The following is a 14,448-nucleotide window of genomic DNA, read 5'->3' as shown; positions in this document are numbered from 1 at the left end:
AGACGAGGATCGTTTTCATTCTAGAACGCCGTTTTAAAACGAAAAACGCACTAGTGTAAACGGGGGTTTAGTTGTTATAAAAATGATCACAATGCAAAAAAATATCTTATATGTTATCTATTATGGTACTCAAACATGGCTTTATTTTCTAATATAAATAAATATAAAACATATTTTGTAAAAAACCCTGAATACATTCTTGGATTTTTCACAAACTACAGAAACTACAGTCATAAGTTTGAATTTAACACACATACCTGAACTAATAAATGTATACTCTATATTGCTTTGAGTAAAAATCTCTGCAATGAGATTTCCTGTTTAATTAATTAATTAATTAATTAGGTTCCTGTGGGGTATAACATTTTTTACATTCTGCATTCTACAAATATACTATTCTTGGCTGAGATTTTTGCTTTTCCAAAATAAGATCCATCATTCCTTTAAACCCTAAAATTCACTCTCTCCTCAGTCCATATTTCTGGATCCACTCTTTCGTCATTCCTTCCTCTCCACAATCCCTCCATTCTGTTAATCCCCTGCTGCTTTCTGCCCATCATCTCAGCCAAACCCCAAAAGAGCGCTGTACACGCGCCACACACACACACACACAGATCTGTGACCTGCTGTCTCAGTAAACACTGCTGCAGTCATCTGTTGAACCATAAGATTTTGTTTTCAGAGATAGAAAGAGAAAAATGCAATTGATAATTGTCACAAAAAACAGATAGCAGGTTGTGGAGACAGTGTGAGCAGGTAAACATATGGCAAAGAGGAGGCAGAGACAGAAACAGGGAAACGACAGGAATATTTTTGAACAGTGAGAACAAAACATGGGACAAAGGAGGGAGAAGGTGTCAATGACAGAGAGAAAAAGGGGGGCGGGGGGAGTCAGCAAACGAGACACTCTCATTCGCTCACGAGATAAACTGAGTGAGAGAGAGAGAGAGAGAAAGAGAGAGGGAGGGAGAGAGAGAGGGAGGGAGAGAGAGAGTGAGCGCGAGCCACTATCATTCGTTCCTGACTTCACACAGGAACACACCATCCCTGGAACACGGAATCTGGCTGGGAACAGAGAAACGGGAATGCACTGGAACAAATAAACTGAGGAGAATAAATATTACCTGCCATCTGTTGGTCTTCCCCACTCATCTGTCATCCACTGTCACTTTTTCTTTTTCTTTTTCTGAGGAGAACTTCTTCAGAGCCTCCAGTGAAAACACATACATATAGAGATATATCTATAACAATCCTATACATATATCAATATACAGTATGCCTGTTTTCATAAACAGCGTATGGGTAAGCCGATGGATTCAGATTCTACGCTTCAGAAGCATTTCCTCCGTTGTAGGAAGCTGATCTGTTGCATTCTGAGACGTGTGCATCTGCACCGTGCATCCACATGGAGAAAGACTGACACAGAGAGGAAGCTTAGATAGGTGCTTTGGGAGCTGGATTAGGTGTGCTGTTGTGTGTGTGTTTGTGTGTGTGTGTGTGTGTGTGTGTGTGTGTGTGTGTGTGTGTGTGTGAGAGAGAGCGTTTTGCATTTTTGTGTATGAAAAAACTGAGGGGCTGTAATGCTGAGACCCTCAGTGTGTGGTAGATTTAGAGGAACAGCAAAGGAAAGAGTTGAAACTCCAGCAAAATAATAGAACTCAGAAGAAGAAGCCCCAAAGAAGCCAGACCCAGAGGAAAATGTGCTGATGTTGCTCAGAGGTTGCTCTTTTATTGCTCAGGAGACTTAATACTTATGTTTGTAGGAGTAGCAGCTCTGTCTAAGATGTTTCTCCTGAAATGTCTTTGTAGAAACAAACAGAAAGCTAAACTAATGTTGTGGATAGTGTATAATTTTGGTTTCGATTAGAATGAGTTTGAGTTCATACTAAAATTGCAGACTTTGGTGTATTGGTCAAAACAGATTACAGTTTGAGGCAATGTTGTGATCTCTGTTGAAACTCTCCTCAGGAGAAGCACCCGTTTAAATAGAGACTGTGGTCTAGAAGGAAGAATGGAGATGTTAGAGAGATCTCATTTGTGATTTCTCTTTCCTGTGGGGACTGCGAGCGATGTTTATGAGCGAGATACAGCTGTGAGATACAGCTGCATGTTCACACACAGAATAGAGTTCAGCAGATCAGATCAGATCAGTCTTGTCTCAGAATGCAGAAGAGTTGTGTTTCGGCTTCCAATTAAGAGCAATCATGTGGAAAAAAAAAAACAATCTGCAAATTTGCACATTCTGGCCTAGATCTCAGATTAGCACATGCATCTCTGAAGAGTCCAAAACGCTGTATTTATGACAAAACGTTTTATTTTAAAAGTGCCCATGTTATGTATATTACAAACAATTATGTAAAAATAATGAAATTTTTCATAAATGTCATAATCGTATTTTATTTAACTGCATTATAATTACAATTGATCATTATATATATACTTTATATTTATGTATAATATTTAAATTTAAATTTGTATCTATATATTTAGAATTAGAACTATATATTCCTATTAATATTTATATGTATAGTATAATATACTTTTAGTACTTATCAATAACTGTCACATGAACATCTTAGCAGAAATCTTTTATCATAATCTTTTTTTCAACTGAAAATGGGAGTGTACGATAATATGTTTCGGTGTTTTGTCACAGGGAACAGAACTGAGCAGAAGGAAGACACCTTGATTGTGAGAACAAAAGCATTAGGAGGGCTAAAGAACAACAGATATTCCTTTGAGAACAGAATGACTTGTGGAATACTTCCGAACTGTAGCGTGAGGCATCTCTTCCTCGCTGGCATCATGCAATGTTTGGTGGGACAAAGATCATGGATAAGGCTTGATTCCAACAGTGTAGTTTCTTCAGGCTTCTGAATTGGAATTCTACCAAGTGTTTTTTTTTTTTTTTTTTTTTGGGCCACGAAACAGTTTGTCACATGGTGAGAACCTTGAATCCTGGCGTCTCTCCAAAGGGGAGGAATCTTGCTCGCTCTCGCTCTCTCCCTGTAGTGATGCGAACGGCGAGCACATTGTGTGCTGAAGTGGCGTGGAAAGCTCTCCGTCTCATTCCCTGATGAGGGCTGCTTTCCCTGTATCAGTCTGCCGTTCTTTTAGGAGCCGGACAAGAAGTCAGCGTTAAACCTGCTTTAAACTTGGAGACAGAACTCTTTGATCAGTAAACTTGCTTTTTTGGTTCACAAGTACTAAACTCCACTGGTTTAATTGTTCCCAGTGGTGCCGTTGCATTCTGGGATACGCATTGTGGGATTACTTAAAGAGGATCATGGCTGCCTCACACTTGTTTTTGAATGTGTTAACTGCTATTTTACTGTTAAGCTATGTTTCTTACGGTCAAAAATCCAACACTGCCAGCACAGGTGTGCAAGCCACCAATCGGACAGCTGCTCCGTCTGGTGCCCCGGAGGTCACTCTTGCGACCCCGGGGTCAGAACCAGATGAAATCCCATCAGCTGGGAGCCGCTGTTGGGGTTACTATGATGTAATGGGCCAGTGGGATCCTCCGTTTAACTGTAACGCAGGAATATATCTGTTCTGCTGTGGCTCCTGCTACTATCGATTTTGCTGCCAGTTCAAGGTTCACAGCCTGGACCAGACATCTTGTTCCAATTACGACACGCCAGTGTGGGCCAACACAGGCAAGCCGGCGGCTCCGGTGACCGACGTCCAGGAGGAACCGGATAGAGACCGCACTCACATGATTGTGTACATAATATGTGGAGTGGTGGCCATCATGGTACTGGTTGGGATCTTCACCAAATTGGGCCTGGAAAAAAGTCAAGGAAGACAGACGGACATGACAAACTCCAGGTGAGTGGGTGTGAGGATGACTTCATTGCTTCATCGCTTGTTAATTAAGTTCTCAGATATGTCTCATTTAAGTATCAACTTTGCATTAGATGTTGCTTATTATAATTATTCACGAGACATAAAAATGAGACAATTTTTGACATTCGGTAAAACTACAGAGCTATATAAATCAAACTTTCTGATCTTGTTACACTGAAATCTTATTGTTTTTATTGTAGACTTTTGCATCTTGGCAAATCTGAGCACTGTTTGAGATCTCTTCGGAAACTGTAGAGGAAACACATGTGAGGGGCTTTTTCTCAGCAGAAAAATCTCCTAAGTAGGAGACTTAGACCAAAATCTCTATTTGTTTGTCTGTAATTGCAGAGGAGCTCTGTACAACCATAGGAGAACCATTTTTCACTCTTAAAAATAAAGGTTCTTTACTTTCATATGGTTCCTCGAAGAACCATAGAACAGCTGTTTGTTGTTGGCATGTAGGAGGCATGTTCTTTTCCATCCAGTCGGAGGAGTTCAAACTTGTTTGATATTTTCAGATGATTTTAGAATACATTGTTTTCATTTGTCATGCATCAACCTAGCAACAAGGCATACGTTTCTGCGTGAGTTTGTTGTGATCGGAATGACTTTAGTCTGATAGTGTATGGTCCTCAGTCATGTAGTGTATGATGGACAGTTTTTCCTCTGTGACTGTTACAAAGTCGGTAAGTGTACAGTATGATGCCCAGTGTTTTAAAAAATCTTTTCAGATTTTCTAGTGTATTCCAGCCTTTAGAATAACAGTTTAAGTCAAAAGTTGAAAAAAATTTATATTCTTTAATGACAGGAGTTCTTGAGCTGCATAGACACCATAAGTTCACATACTCTCCAGCATAATTCAAAGAGCATATTTGTGCTTCAGTGGAAGAAAGAACCATCTCTAGAAAGAGTCAAACAATCAGTGCCACAAATTTGCTTATTTAATTAGTAACCTAGAAATAATGTAGAATCTGAAATATTTCTCCATTTTACATCATAGCTTTTAATTTTTTTTTTTTTTTTTTTTTTTAATCCTAAAACATTTCAAGGGTTTTAAATCCCAGTTTTTCAATGTGGTCTCAGACTTTTGCACCCACTGTATTTCTAAGATCATACATTCATGTTGATTTCTCAGAGCTCAGCTTTTGTTTGAGTAGAGCTATACATTACTAGCTCCGATCAGTTCAAAAGAAGAACCACAATGAAACATTTATATTTTTGTACTCCTCTGTAATGTGTTCTGACTATGACGTTTGTAAAAAAAAAAAAAAAAAAAAAGAGGCGGGAAGAGTGGGACATCAGTCCAGCTATCTGTCGCTCATCCATAATGTGGCATGGCAGACAGACACCACCATGGTTTAATGAGGGCTATTGATAAGGGCTGGAAGCATGCCATGCCCGAGATAGAAAGCGTGCACGCGAGAGGGAATGGATGATAAATTATTCGCTGTCTGATGATTTTAGTGGGTGGGTAAAAACAAATCTCTTACGGTTTATGATGTAATAAAAAAGTTGCATGGCAAAGATGCAGTTCTGAATGTAATAATGTCAATGTCAATGTCAATGTCACTTTTATTTATATAGCACCATTCAAACAACACATGTTGACCAATGTGCTTTACACCATCTCAATAAAACAATACAGTAATTAAAAGGTAATTAAAATATGTAAATAATAATAATCATTATCATCAAAAAGATGAATAAGCCATTTCAAACAAGTGTGTCTTAAGTTGTACTTTAAAAACATGTACAGAATCAGCGTCCCTGAAAGTTTGAGAGTTTCTGTTGATAAGGACGTACTTGGGAAGTGTGTGTTTATGTGTGACGTGCACAATGACAAAGGCAGTGTTAGAAGGGCAAACTAGTGAAGTGTATAGGCAGCTTGTTGTAATTTAACACGATTAATCATAGGAAAGCTTAATGAGGCTTGATAAATGGGTGCCAAAAGTAGTGAATAAAGTGTGTGTGTCATAATGGTGCAACTAAACATATCTAATGTCTGCTGGGATGAAATACAGAGGCACACTGAGGAGAGAAAGAGGGTGATTCTATTGAACAGCTCTGAGAAATCCAATGAGGCCAACATGACAGATTCATCCAACACAAACATGGGCCAGTATAGAGACCAACGTGTTTGGACACACATACACAAAACCCATCCTATGCCACTGACCTTATAAAATCGCAGGGTCAAAACAGTGACTAATGACTGGTGAAATGTCTAGAAACCAAAATGACGTCCTTCATTTGAGTGTGCGAATGACCATGCTATGTCAGCTTGAGACGTTCAGATTTTGTTTTTATGCATAATCTGACCTTTGGTTTATTTTAAGGGTGGATCACATTTGAGTTCGTTTGCAAACTGTGTGTTCGCTGGTGTGGGTTTGTTTTTCATGTGTAAAATCAATTAAATTCAGCATGAAATTATGCTTTTCCACCACTACTTGAGTGAAGATTGGAATGTGTGAATGCTGTGCTTTCTGCTTTCTACTTGAATTATTTTTATGTGCATGCTTGACAAGTCTCTTGGTCAGCCATGCCAAGCTTTACTAAGACGAAGTTAATAAACGGAAACGGAGAGAGTATTTGAAAGAGTATTTGTGTGCTTATGAAGTAAACATTGTACGTCCATGCTGAGTGCCTTTGTATTACACAATCATCCAGGCAATAACGGAAGTGGCTCCGTAATGTTTTTTCAATGTTTAAAATGTGTGAACATGTAAATAAAGCTTCACATTCAGAGGCTGGGAGAAAAGAAAGAGCATAAGAAGGACAAAAGTAAGGGTAGAAACTCGTAACTAAATTTTTTAATGAATGTATCCTCAGTAAGATGCTTGCTTTCTAATACATGTGGAGGAGAGTGGGGTAAGATGAGACAATTTTTACTTGTGTGGTTAAGATAAGGGAAAATGAGGCAAGAAAGTATCTAAAGTAATTTCAGGATATTTCCTATTATCTTAAATGATCAGAATGTCAGTATCTGTGACAAAAATATGGCTCCTGTGGCTCAATTTTCCCCAGGTTAGGGGTAACTAGACCCGAATCGGTGAGTAAGATGCACAAACTGGGTGTAAATCTGACTGAATCTGACTCAAACCCAAGTGAAAATTTTAAGATAATTTACATCTTTTAAAAACTACTGTAATCGAATAATCAAATTTCCTTTCATATTTCTTTTCTTAAAGCTAACTTGAACAACATAAAACCAATCAAATGAAGTTTAAATTCAATCTTTAATTGTTTGCATTTCTGAAACAATAGGTTGAACACCAAAGTTGTAACCTTCCCAAAAACAGACTAAACAGAGTTTGTTGAGTAAAATTAAGATATCTGAATGATGTGCATGGTTTTATATGTTGCTTATCATCTATATGCATCATCATTTGTTTCATATTTTTGACCTGGATAAATTTGCTTTGATATAACAGCCATCTGCTATTCTAAAGTTTTACTTTGACAAAACAAAAACATTTTTTTTAAGTAAATGGGTGCCTTTTACTCCTCTCAAGTGTTTCCCCTTTTCACAGTCTGGCAGAAATGTTGGGTGGTTCCAAAATACACGATCACATGAAAGTAAAAGTGTACAGTTGCCGAGGTACAGGGGTCGGTCAACTCACTCACTGGCCCAACTTACCCCACTCTCCCCTACCATGTTGCCAGGAGTTAGCAATAATAGGAAATATTTGTAAATTTGAAAAACAGTTACCAATGGGCTATGTTGCAATCATTGCATAATTAGTTGGATGGTCACAGAGCCGATCCTGCATAGGGCCCCCGAAACACCAGGGGGCCCCCTTATTCTCAAAGATAATTTAATTTTTGTTTCGTTTTTGAATTTGGCCAGCGGTTATGAAAACATGAATGATCACTTCTTTTATTGCTGTACCCTGTCACTCATTCTACGTAAAAATCAGTCAAATCATGTAATGGGAATGTCTTACAGTCTTGCTCGAGACTAAAAAAACGAGTTGAAAGTGTACCGAGCCGCTAAAGAGACACTGTTTCTCAAGCGTAATTCGAGACGGAGTGAAACACAGACAAATGCGTTTCATTCATTTGTTCATAGTCACTCATAACCCACTCCACTGCCCAGCAGACAGGGGCCACAGAATACAGTTCTGTCCCATTAAAAAATGATGGGATATTTTAATAGAGTTTATTCCCAAAGCTGAGCCTGGAAATATTAATGCACTAGACAAACAAACTGAGCTCCACAGTGAGTCCACCAAGGTGAGCAGAAACCAGCGGGAGATGTCTCACAGGTCCTTCCATAGAAAACCTCTTGAATACACTGCTGCACTTCACTTACCCACAGGCCAAAGACTCCCAGGTGTTTTTCACACCTTTTCAGAAGGAAAGACAGGATAGAAATGATGAGAACTAATGCAGAATCACTCTTGACACATAAAAAGCAGGCTCAGAAAAAAAAGGAATTTCATCTATAAAATTGTTACGTATTTACTTCCTCAAAAAAGCTGAAATCAATGGTAAAATTATTGGAATATGTATAAATAAAATTCTGAAGCCCTGATTCTTACATTATCTGTAACACGAAACATTTCCACCTCTTGAGGAGTTTCCTATTACTCTGCCGACTCGTACATTTCCATCAATAGCAAATCATGCACATGCTAATACGTCTGTTTACACTTTTATGAACATTTTAGTGACACAACTGTGTGGTCATAGGCCTACAAAAACCATTCTTGCCCTCCATAACATGCTATTGCATGCTGCTAACTCCATTAGGTTGCGTTAATTGTTGGTATACAGCTTAGTATCACCTCGGGGCAGGTTAATTGTTAGCATAAAATGCTAAGTTTTGTCATGTTCCCTCTAGTTGCGCTTCATTGCTAGCATGTTAACACTAACAAGTGGGCTATTGTAATGATGTATTTGGCTTTGAAATCCTGAACACTGCAAACATTTAACAGTGAACAATGCTGTCTTTAACAGTAATTAGCTCCCCAATTAACTGTAGCACAGCCTCATCAGTGTCATTGTGATATTGTTTCCTGTATGAGAATATGGTTTGATTAGTCATTGTCTGTCTTTGAAAGCATCTCCAGAGGAAAACAATATGTAGGCCCATATATAGATGAGACCAGTGGGCTTGTTGTCATGCACGAAAGTTGTCAGAATCATTATATCTCAAGATTTGAGTCAAAGGTCCAATTACATAAATGTGTGCTTTCTATTTAAACAGTGACATGTGTGTGTTGGATTTAAATATCTACTGTAAAACCATCTTAAAATAAATCATTAGATTTCTATCATCACTATCATACGATTTTTACTAGCTGTTGAGTATCAACTGAAGATAATAAAAACTGGCATACCTAAATGAAAAAAAAATAATAAAAAACATTAGGGTCACACTTTATTTTAAGGTCCAGTTATCGCAATTAAATTCCTAATTTGCTGTTGAGTAATAGTAAGGTAGTTGTTAAGTTTAGGTATTGGGTAGAATTAGGGAGGTACAATTCTAATTCAAAATATTAATAAAAAAATACTATATAAATAATACTAGGTAGAGTTTAAAAGGCTGGTAGAGGCAGGTTGTCATGTTTTTTATAATGTTGTAATTCTTTCAATTACAATATCTGCTTGCTAAAACAATATTTTTTTTTTTTTTTTTTAGCTTAATACACTACTAGCAGTTACCATTTTAAAAAGTGTAACAACTTTCCCCCGCTAATAGGTTGTCATGTGTTCACTGATCTGTAAGTTTGGTTTTGTTTAGTTTTTTTTTTCCTGGAAATGTTCAATAACTTTTCTCTAGCCGAAACTGAAACATTTGTGTTTATACAGAAGTTGACTGTCAAATATAAACCTATCCTAAAATACTTTCAGTGGTACTTTCAGCCCCAGTCTCCTTTACCGTTCCTCAACAGAGTGTCCTGTTGGTTAAAGACATGACCTGTCTGTTCCTCTGCATGCTTGGACACACTGAGCTGTGGTGCTCATGCGGGTGACAGGAAATGGGAAAGTCTCATCTCCTAATCATTTCCTGTCAGTTTTATTGAGTGTATCTATCATTAAAAACTGCACCCCCTAACCTCACTTTAGCCCCTTTGACACACCAATACCTCATCACATGGACAGATACACACGTTCACACACAAACACACACACGTGTCCTGTTCCACTTCATTGAAGACTGAGAGGGCTCAAAAGGCTTTTGGCAGCCTGAAGCTCAGCTATCAGAGCCTTTTGAGATTAGCAGTTTCACTGCATGTACCTGTCTATCAATGCCTCGGTGAAGAAGCTGAACCACATGTTACACATGGACGGACATCACTCCAGCTATAAAGGTGACCGTCTTGTAAAGCTACTAAATGGACCATTGCGCCCATGATTGTTGCAATTCCTCTGGGAAGCTGCCTCCCTGAGCTCAAGAGCAAAGATGTCAGTGACGGACGCTGCCACTATGGATGGATTAGACACTGATTACAGAGCTTCACCACAGGTTACTGCTCTGCCCGAGATTTCATTTTGACTCAAATACTACGATGAGTAAATGGCTAAAAGCTAAAAATGATGTGTTTTGCAGGGGCGACATCAAAAAATTATGCCAGAAGGCAAACTAGTCTTAACGGCAGAAAGACATTACTAAAAGGGACAGTTCAGCCAAAAATAAAAACTGTGTCATTGTTTACTTATCCTCATGTCGTTTTATTCCAGCATGACTTTGTTTTTCTACAGAGAAAAACTAGTGCAAATATATCCTGGCCACTCTTTTCTATATAATGAAAGTAAATGGGCAACCCAGGCTCATTGGGAAAAACATGCCAGTGGTGACATTCCTGCAATTTGATATTGTGTTATTTCTTGCACGCTTCGCAGCACTTTCAAAGTAAAACACCTAGTGAGTGGAGCTAGAAGCATGTTCAGTTTTATCTGAAACACACAAATGTGAATCTGGCAATGGTTCATTACATTAGTTGTTGTACTGTATGTATCTCTGCAGTTCGGATATGAAATGTCTGGTAATTGGTGCTAAAAAGTTAATGCTGTATCACGTTTGAAAATAACATAATACCTATAGTAAAGCCCAACAGATATAGTGTTAACAAAAACAAATGTGAGAAAAACATGCATTTGCTGAAGCAACTGTTCTATAGCTTGGTTATAGAAGTGCAACACTGTACCAGGTGAGCTACAGAGCAAGTTTACTACATCAGTAAAAGTCATTCATATGGAGGTGGTTATGTGATGCACACATCAAAATCTATTAGTTTACAAATCATGCACTGTGGTAAAAGTGTTTTGAGGTCATGGGCAAGGAACCTCTTGAAAATACATAATTATTATTCGAAAATCTGCCCCGTATTTATAATTTGTGCAAAAGAAATACATTTTATTGATGTTGTATAGCCACTAGTGTTCATTTCATCTGTAAACTGTGGTGAATTGTATATATAGGTATGTTTTTGGAGTTTTGCAAAAATGTACATTAGAGGTAAGTTTTACCAGTGATCCTATGTTGGGACTGGGGCTGTAAAGCTCTTAAAATGACAAAAGACAAACAAAAAAGTATCATAAAAGTGGTCTATTCAATGCCAAATCTTCTCATACAATACAAGGAACATACAGTTCTACAAATCATTATTTACTCTTAATCTTTGTCTCAGACGAAACTCTTGAAATGGACTACAAAAGTCATAATGTCTAATGACCAAGACTTTGAATATCTTGCATGGATATAGTAGTTTTATGCTGTTGTTTTGTCATTTTGAAGCTTTACATCAGCAGTTCCCTTTCAGTTTGATGATGGATAAGGTGTATAAGAGTGGCCAGTATATTCTTAATAAATATACCAATCAATCAATCAATAAATAACATTTTCAGAAAAAAGTCATACAGGTTTTGAATGACATGAGAGCGAGTAAACTATGAAGATTTTTGGGTGAACTGGCTATTTAAATTTAACATCTCTTTTCATTCAATCAAATATTATTTGGACAAAACAAAAAACAAACATGTATTCTGATTCAGGAGGCTTTTGCTCCTGCACACTTTAAAATAAATAATTTGGCTTCAAAATGGAAATCTTTAGATTCCCTAGATGCCTGTGGAGTGTGTGCGTGTGTTCTGTTTTCGGCTTCCGCCACACACAGAGCGTATTTGTGGTCCCCAACTGTTTAATGGTAAAACAAATATAACACACACAACCATTTTACAGTGTTACATAACGTGGGGTGATATTGAATACACCCCGGGCACAGCATGTGACATCACTTAAACTCATCTCATTTCCCACCCTTGTAATATAGCAAATGAACTTAACATACACACACACACACACACACACACACACACACACACACACACACACACACACACACACACACACACACACACACACACACACAATTTTTGTGAATTGTAGGGACATTCCATAGGCATAATTGTTTTTATACTTTACAAACTGTATGTGCTATTGCCCTACACCAACCCTACACCTAACCCTACCCCTTTACAGGAAATTTTGTGCATTTTTACTTTCTCAAAAAAACTCATCCTGTATGGTTTATCAGCGTTTTGAAAAATGGGGACATGGGTTATGTCCTCATAAGTCACCCTCTCCTTGTAATACCTGTGTCATACCCATGTCATTATACAAAGTTGTGTCCTGATGTCACAAAAACACACACACACACACACACACGCTTGTAATACCTGTGTCATACTCATGTCATTATACTAAAGACAAGTGAATGTGTGCAAACAAGACATCATACTGTTGCTGCATTTGAAGTGAATGTGTGCAAACAAGAAATCATACACACACACACATACACACACACACACGGGCATGTGTTACTGGAAAACTGGCCCATTTGTTCTGCTCACAAGAAATCTTGTTTTGTAGTCAAAAATGATCTAAACAGAGGTAGTTTTTGGAATTTAAATCAGCACAAGTGTGTTTTGGCATTCACAGTGAGCTGTGTGTTTGTCCATGTGCTTTGTGTCTTAATCACACTGATAGAAAGTCGATGGCTGATTTGCAATTTGTTGCAGCAATTGAGTACTTTACCTTCTCTCTCTCTCTCCCTCTCTGTCTCTCCCTCCCTCACCTTGATCCTGAATCACTGCTGCACAGTTTCCTGTTAATCCCACATAAAAAAGAGACAGCGAAAACGCAAAACAGTGCAGTGATAAGTATCACCAATGAGCTGCTCAGAGCTGAAGCCCTGCGGGAGAAACGATTCTTTCCCTCTCCTTGTCTCATCCCTCATTTCAGAAGCTCAGTGCTGCTCAGTCATCCTGAATGGACTTGTTCCAGGGGGGATGGGGTGTGCGGGGTTTGTAAAGGCAGAGCACAAATGAGAGGACCTGACTGAGACCAGGGGGTGTAGGGTAGGGATTGTACAGATATTTATCTTGATCTCTGTCCTGTCAATCAAGCTACACACTATGGAGACATCTACAGTCGATGGGAAGATGAGGGAGACAGACGAAAGAGAGGAGGAAGGACACAACGTGAGAAGTGGCAGAGAGAGAAATGTATACTGTTCATTTGACTGATGAATCTAGTTTAATCAAGGAATGAAGGTTTGTTCTGTTAAACAAAATGGGGTATTGAAATGCGTTCTATTTTAACTTGATGCACTGCCTCAAAAAAGAAATGCTTTTGCCATGAGATGCTGAAAAGAAACATTCATCTGATGCATACAGTAATCATGGTAATCGCATTATATGAAAAACTTACATTTAAACAAAAAATAGAATTGAAAACTGAACTGAAGCAACTAAAATTACTAAAAGTATGCTTAAAACTAAAACTGAAATTAAAATAAATAAAGCTAAATAAAATATATATATATATATAAATGAACATGAAACATGAAAATAACACTGTGGATCACCCATGACTATTATTAAATATTAATTGCAACTAAAAAGTGGCCTAAGATAGATTTGAAGTTGAAGTAAAAGTTACAAAAATGATTAAATGTAAGCTAAAATTAAGCTTTAAAAAAGAAAGCTACAAAAAATATAATAATATAAAAATAAGAATATACAATGGAAAATGGAAACTATTAAAGACTATTAACAAATACGAATTGCAAGTATAAAAATGTATGTAAGATAGATTTTTTTTGTTTTGATTGACCACATTAGTCCCTGCAGAATGCTTCATATCTCGTCTATAAAGCATGCAGGTGCAGTCTGACCTTTACAGAAGGAGGTGCAGGTCCACATGGAGGTTCAGGTCATTCATCTTGGAGGTGGAGTATGGTTTTCTCTTGTTTAAGAGAGGAGGGCGGTTGGTGTGCCAGTTGGTGCAGTGGTGCAGGATTGATGTTTTTATAAACCTTCACTCAGCAAAGGTGCCGGTGGTTCATCATTTTCCCCTCATTGCACCGTCCTGGACTGTGGTGTGTGCACCAGTTCAGTCAGCTGGTGTGTGTGAAAGAGAGACTGCATTTTCCTTTCATGTGGTGTGATTGGTGTGTGGTGTGTTTGGAATTTTTTTCTCTCTTTAACTCCACAACACATTCAGCCATTCAGTTCACTAAACCTGTTCTAACAACATTCTGGTTTCCCATTAGACAGAGCGAAAACCCTTCTGTGTTTCTTCCACAAGCA

At 38.0% G+C, this 14,448-nt stretch overlaps 1 protein-coding gene across 2 annotated transcripts in view; it reads left to right on the top strand.

Annotated features, from left to right (window-relative positions):
• The first annotated feature begins 1,021 nt into the window (after window positions 1–1,021).
• The window catches only part of LOC109049032 (protein shisa-9-like), a 58,012-nt gene continuing 44,585 nt past the window's right edge, over window positions 1,022–14,448 (top strand). The window contains exons 1-2 of one of the 2 annotated variants that reach the window (XM_042728968.1): window positions 1,022–1,302; window positions 2,657–3,831. In XM_042728968.1, the coding sequence (XP_042584902.1) occupies window positions 3,287–3,831 (545 nt within the window). In that variant the 5' untranslated portion in view covers window positions 1,022–1,302; window positions 2,657–3,286. The remainder of the gene's footprint in view (window positions 1,303–2,656; window positions 3,832–14,448) is intronic. The other variant, XM_042728966.1, reaches the window with a different exon arrangement.

This window comes from Cyprinus carpio, chromosome A3, assembly GCF_018340385.1.
Source record: "Cyprinus carpio isolate SPL01 chromosome A3, ASM1834038v1, whole genome shotgun sequence".
NCBI classification, from domain to species: Eukaryota; Metazoa; Chordata; class Actinopteri; order Cypriniformes; family Cyprinidae; genus Cyprinus; species Cyprinus carpio.
The sequence above is the reverse complement of the archived record's forward strand: the minus strand, read 5'-3'. Positions and strand labels throughout refer to the sequence as shown.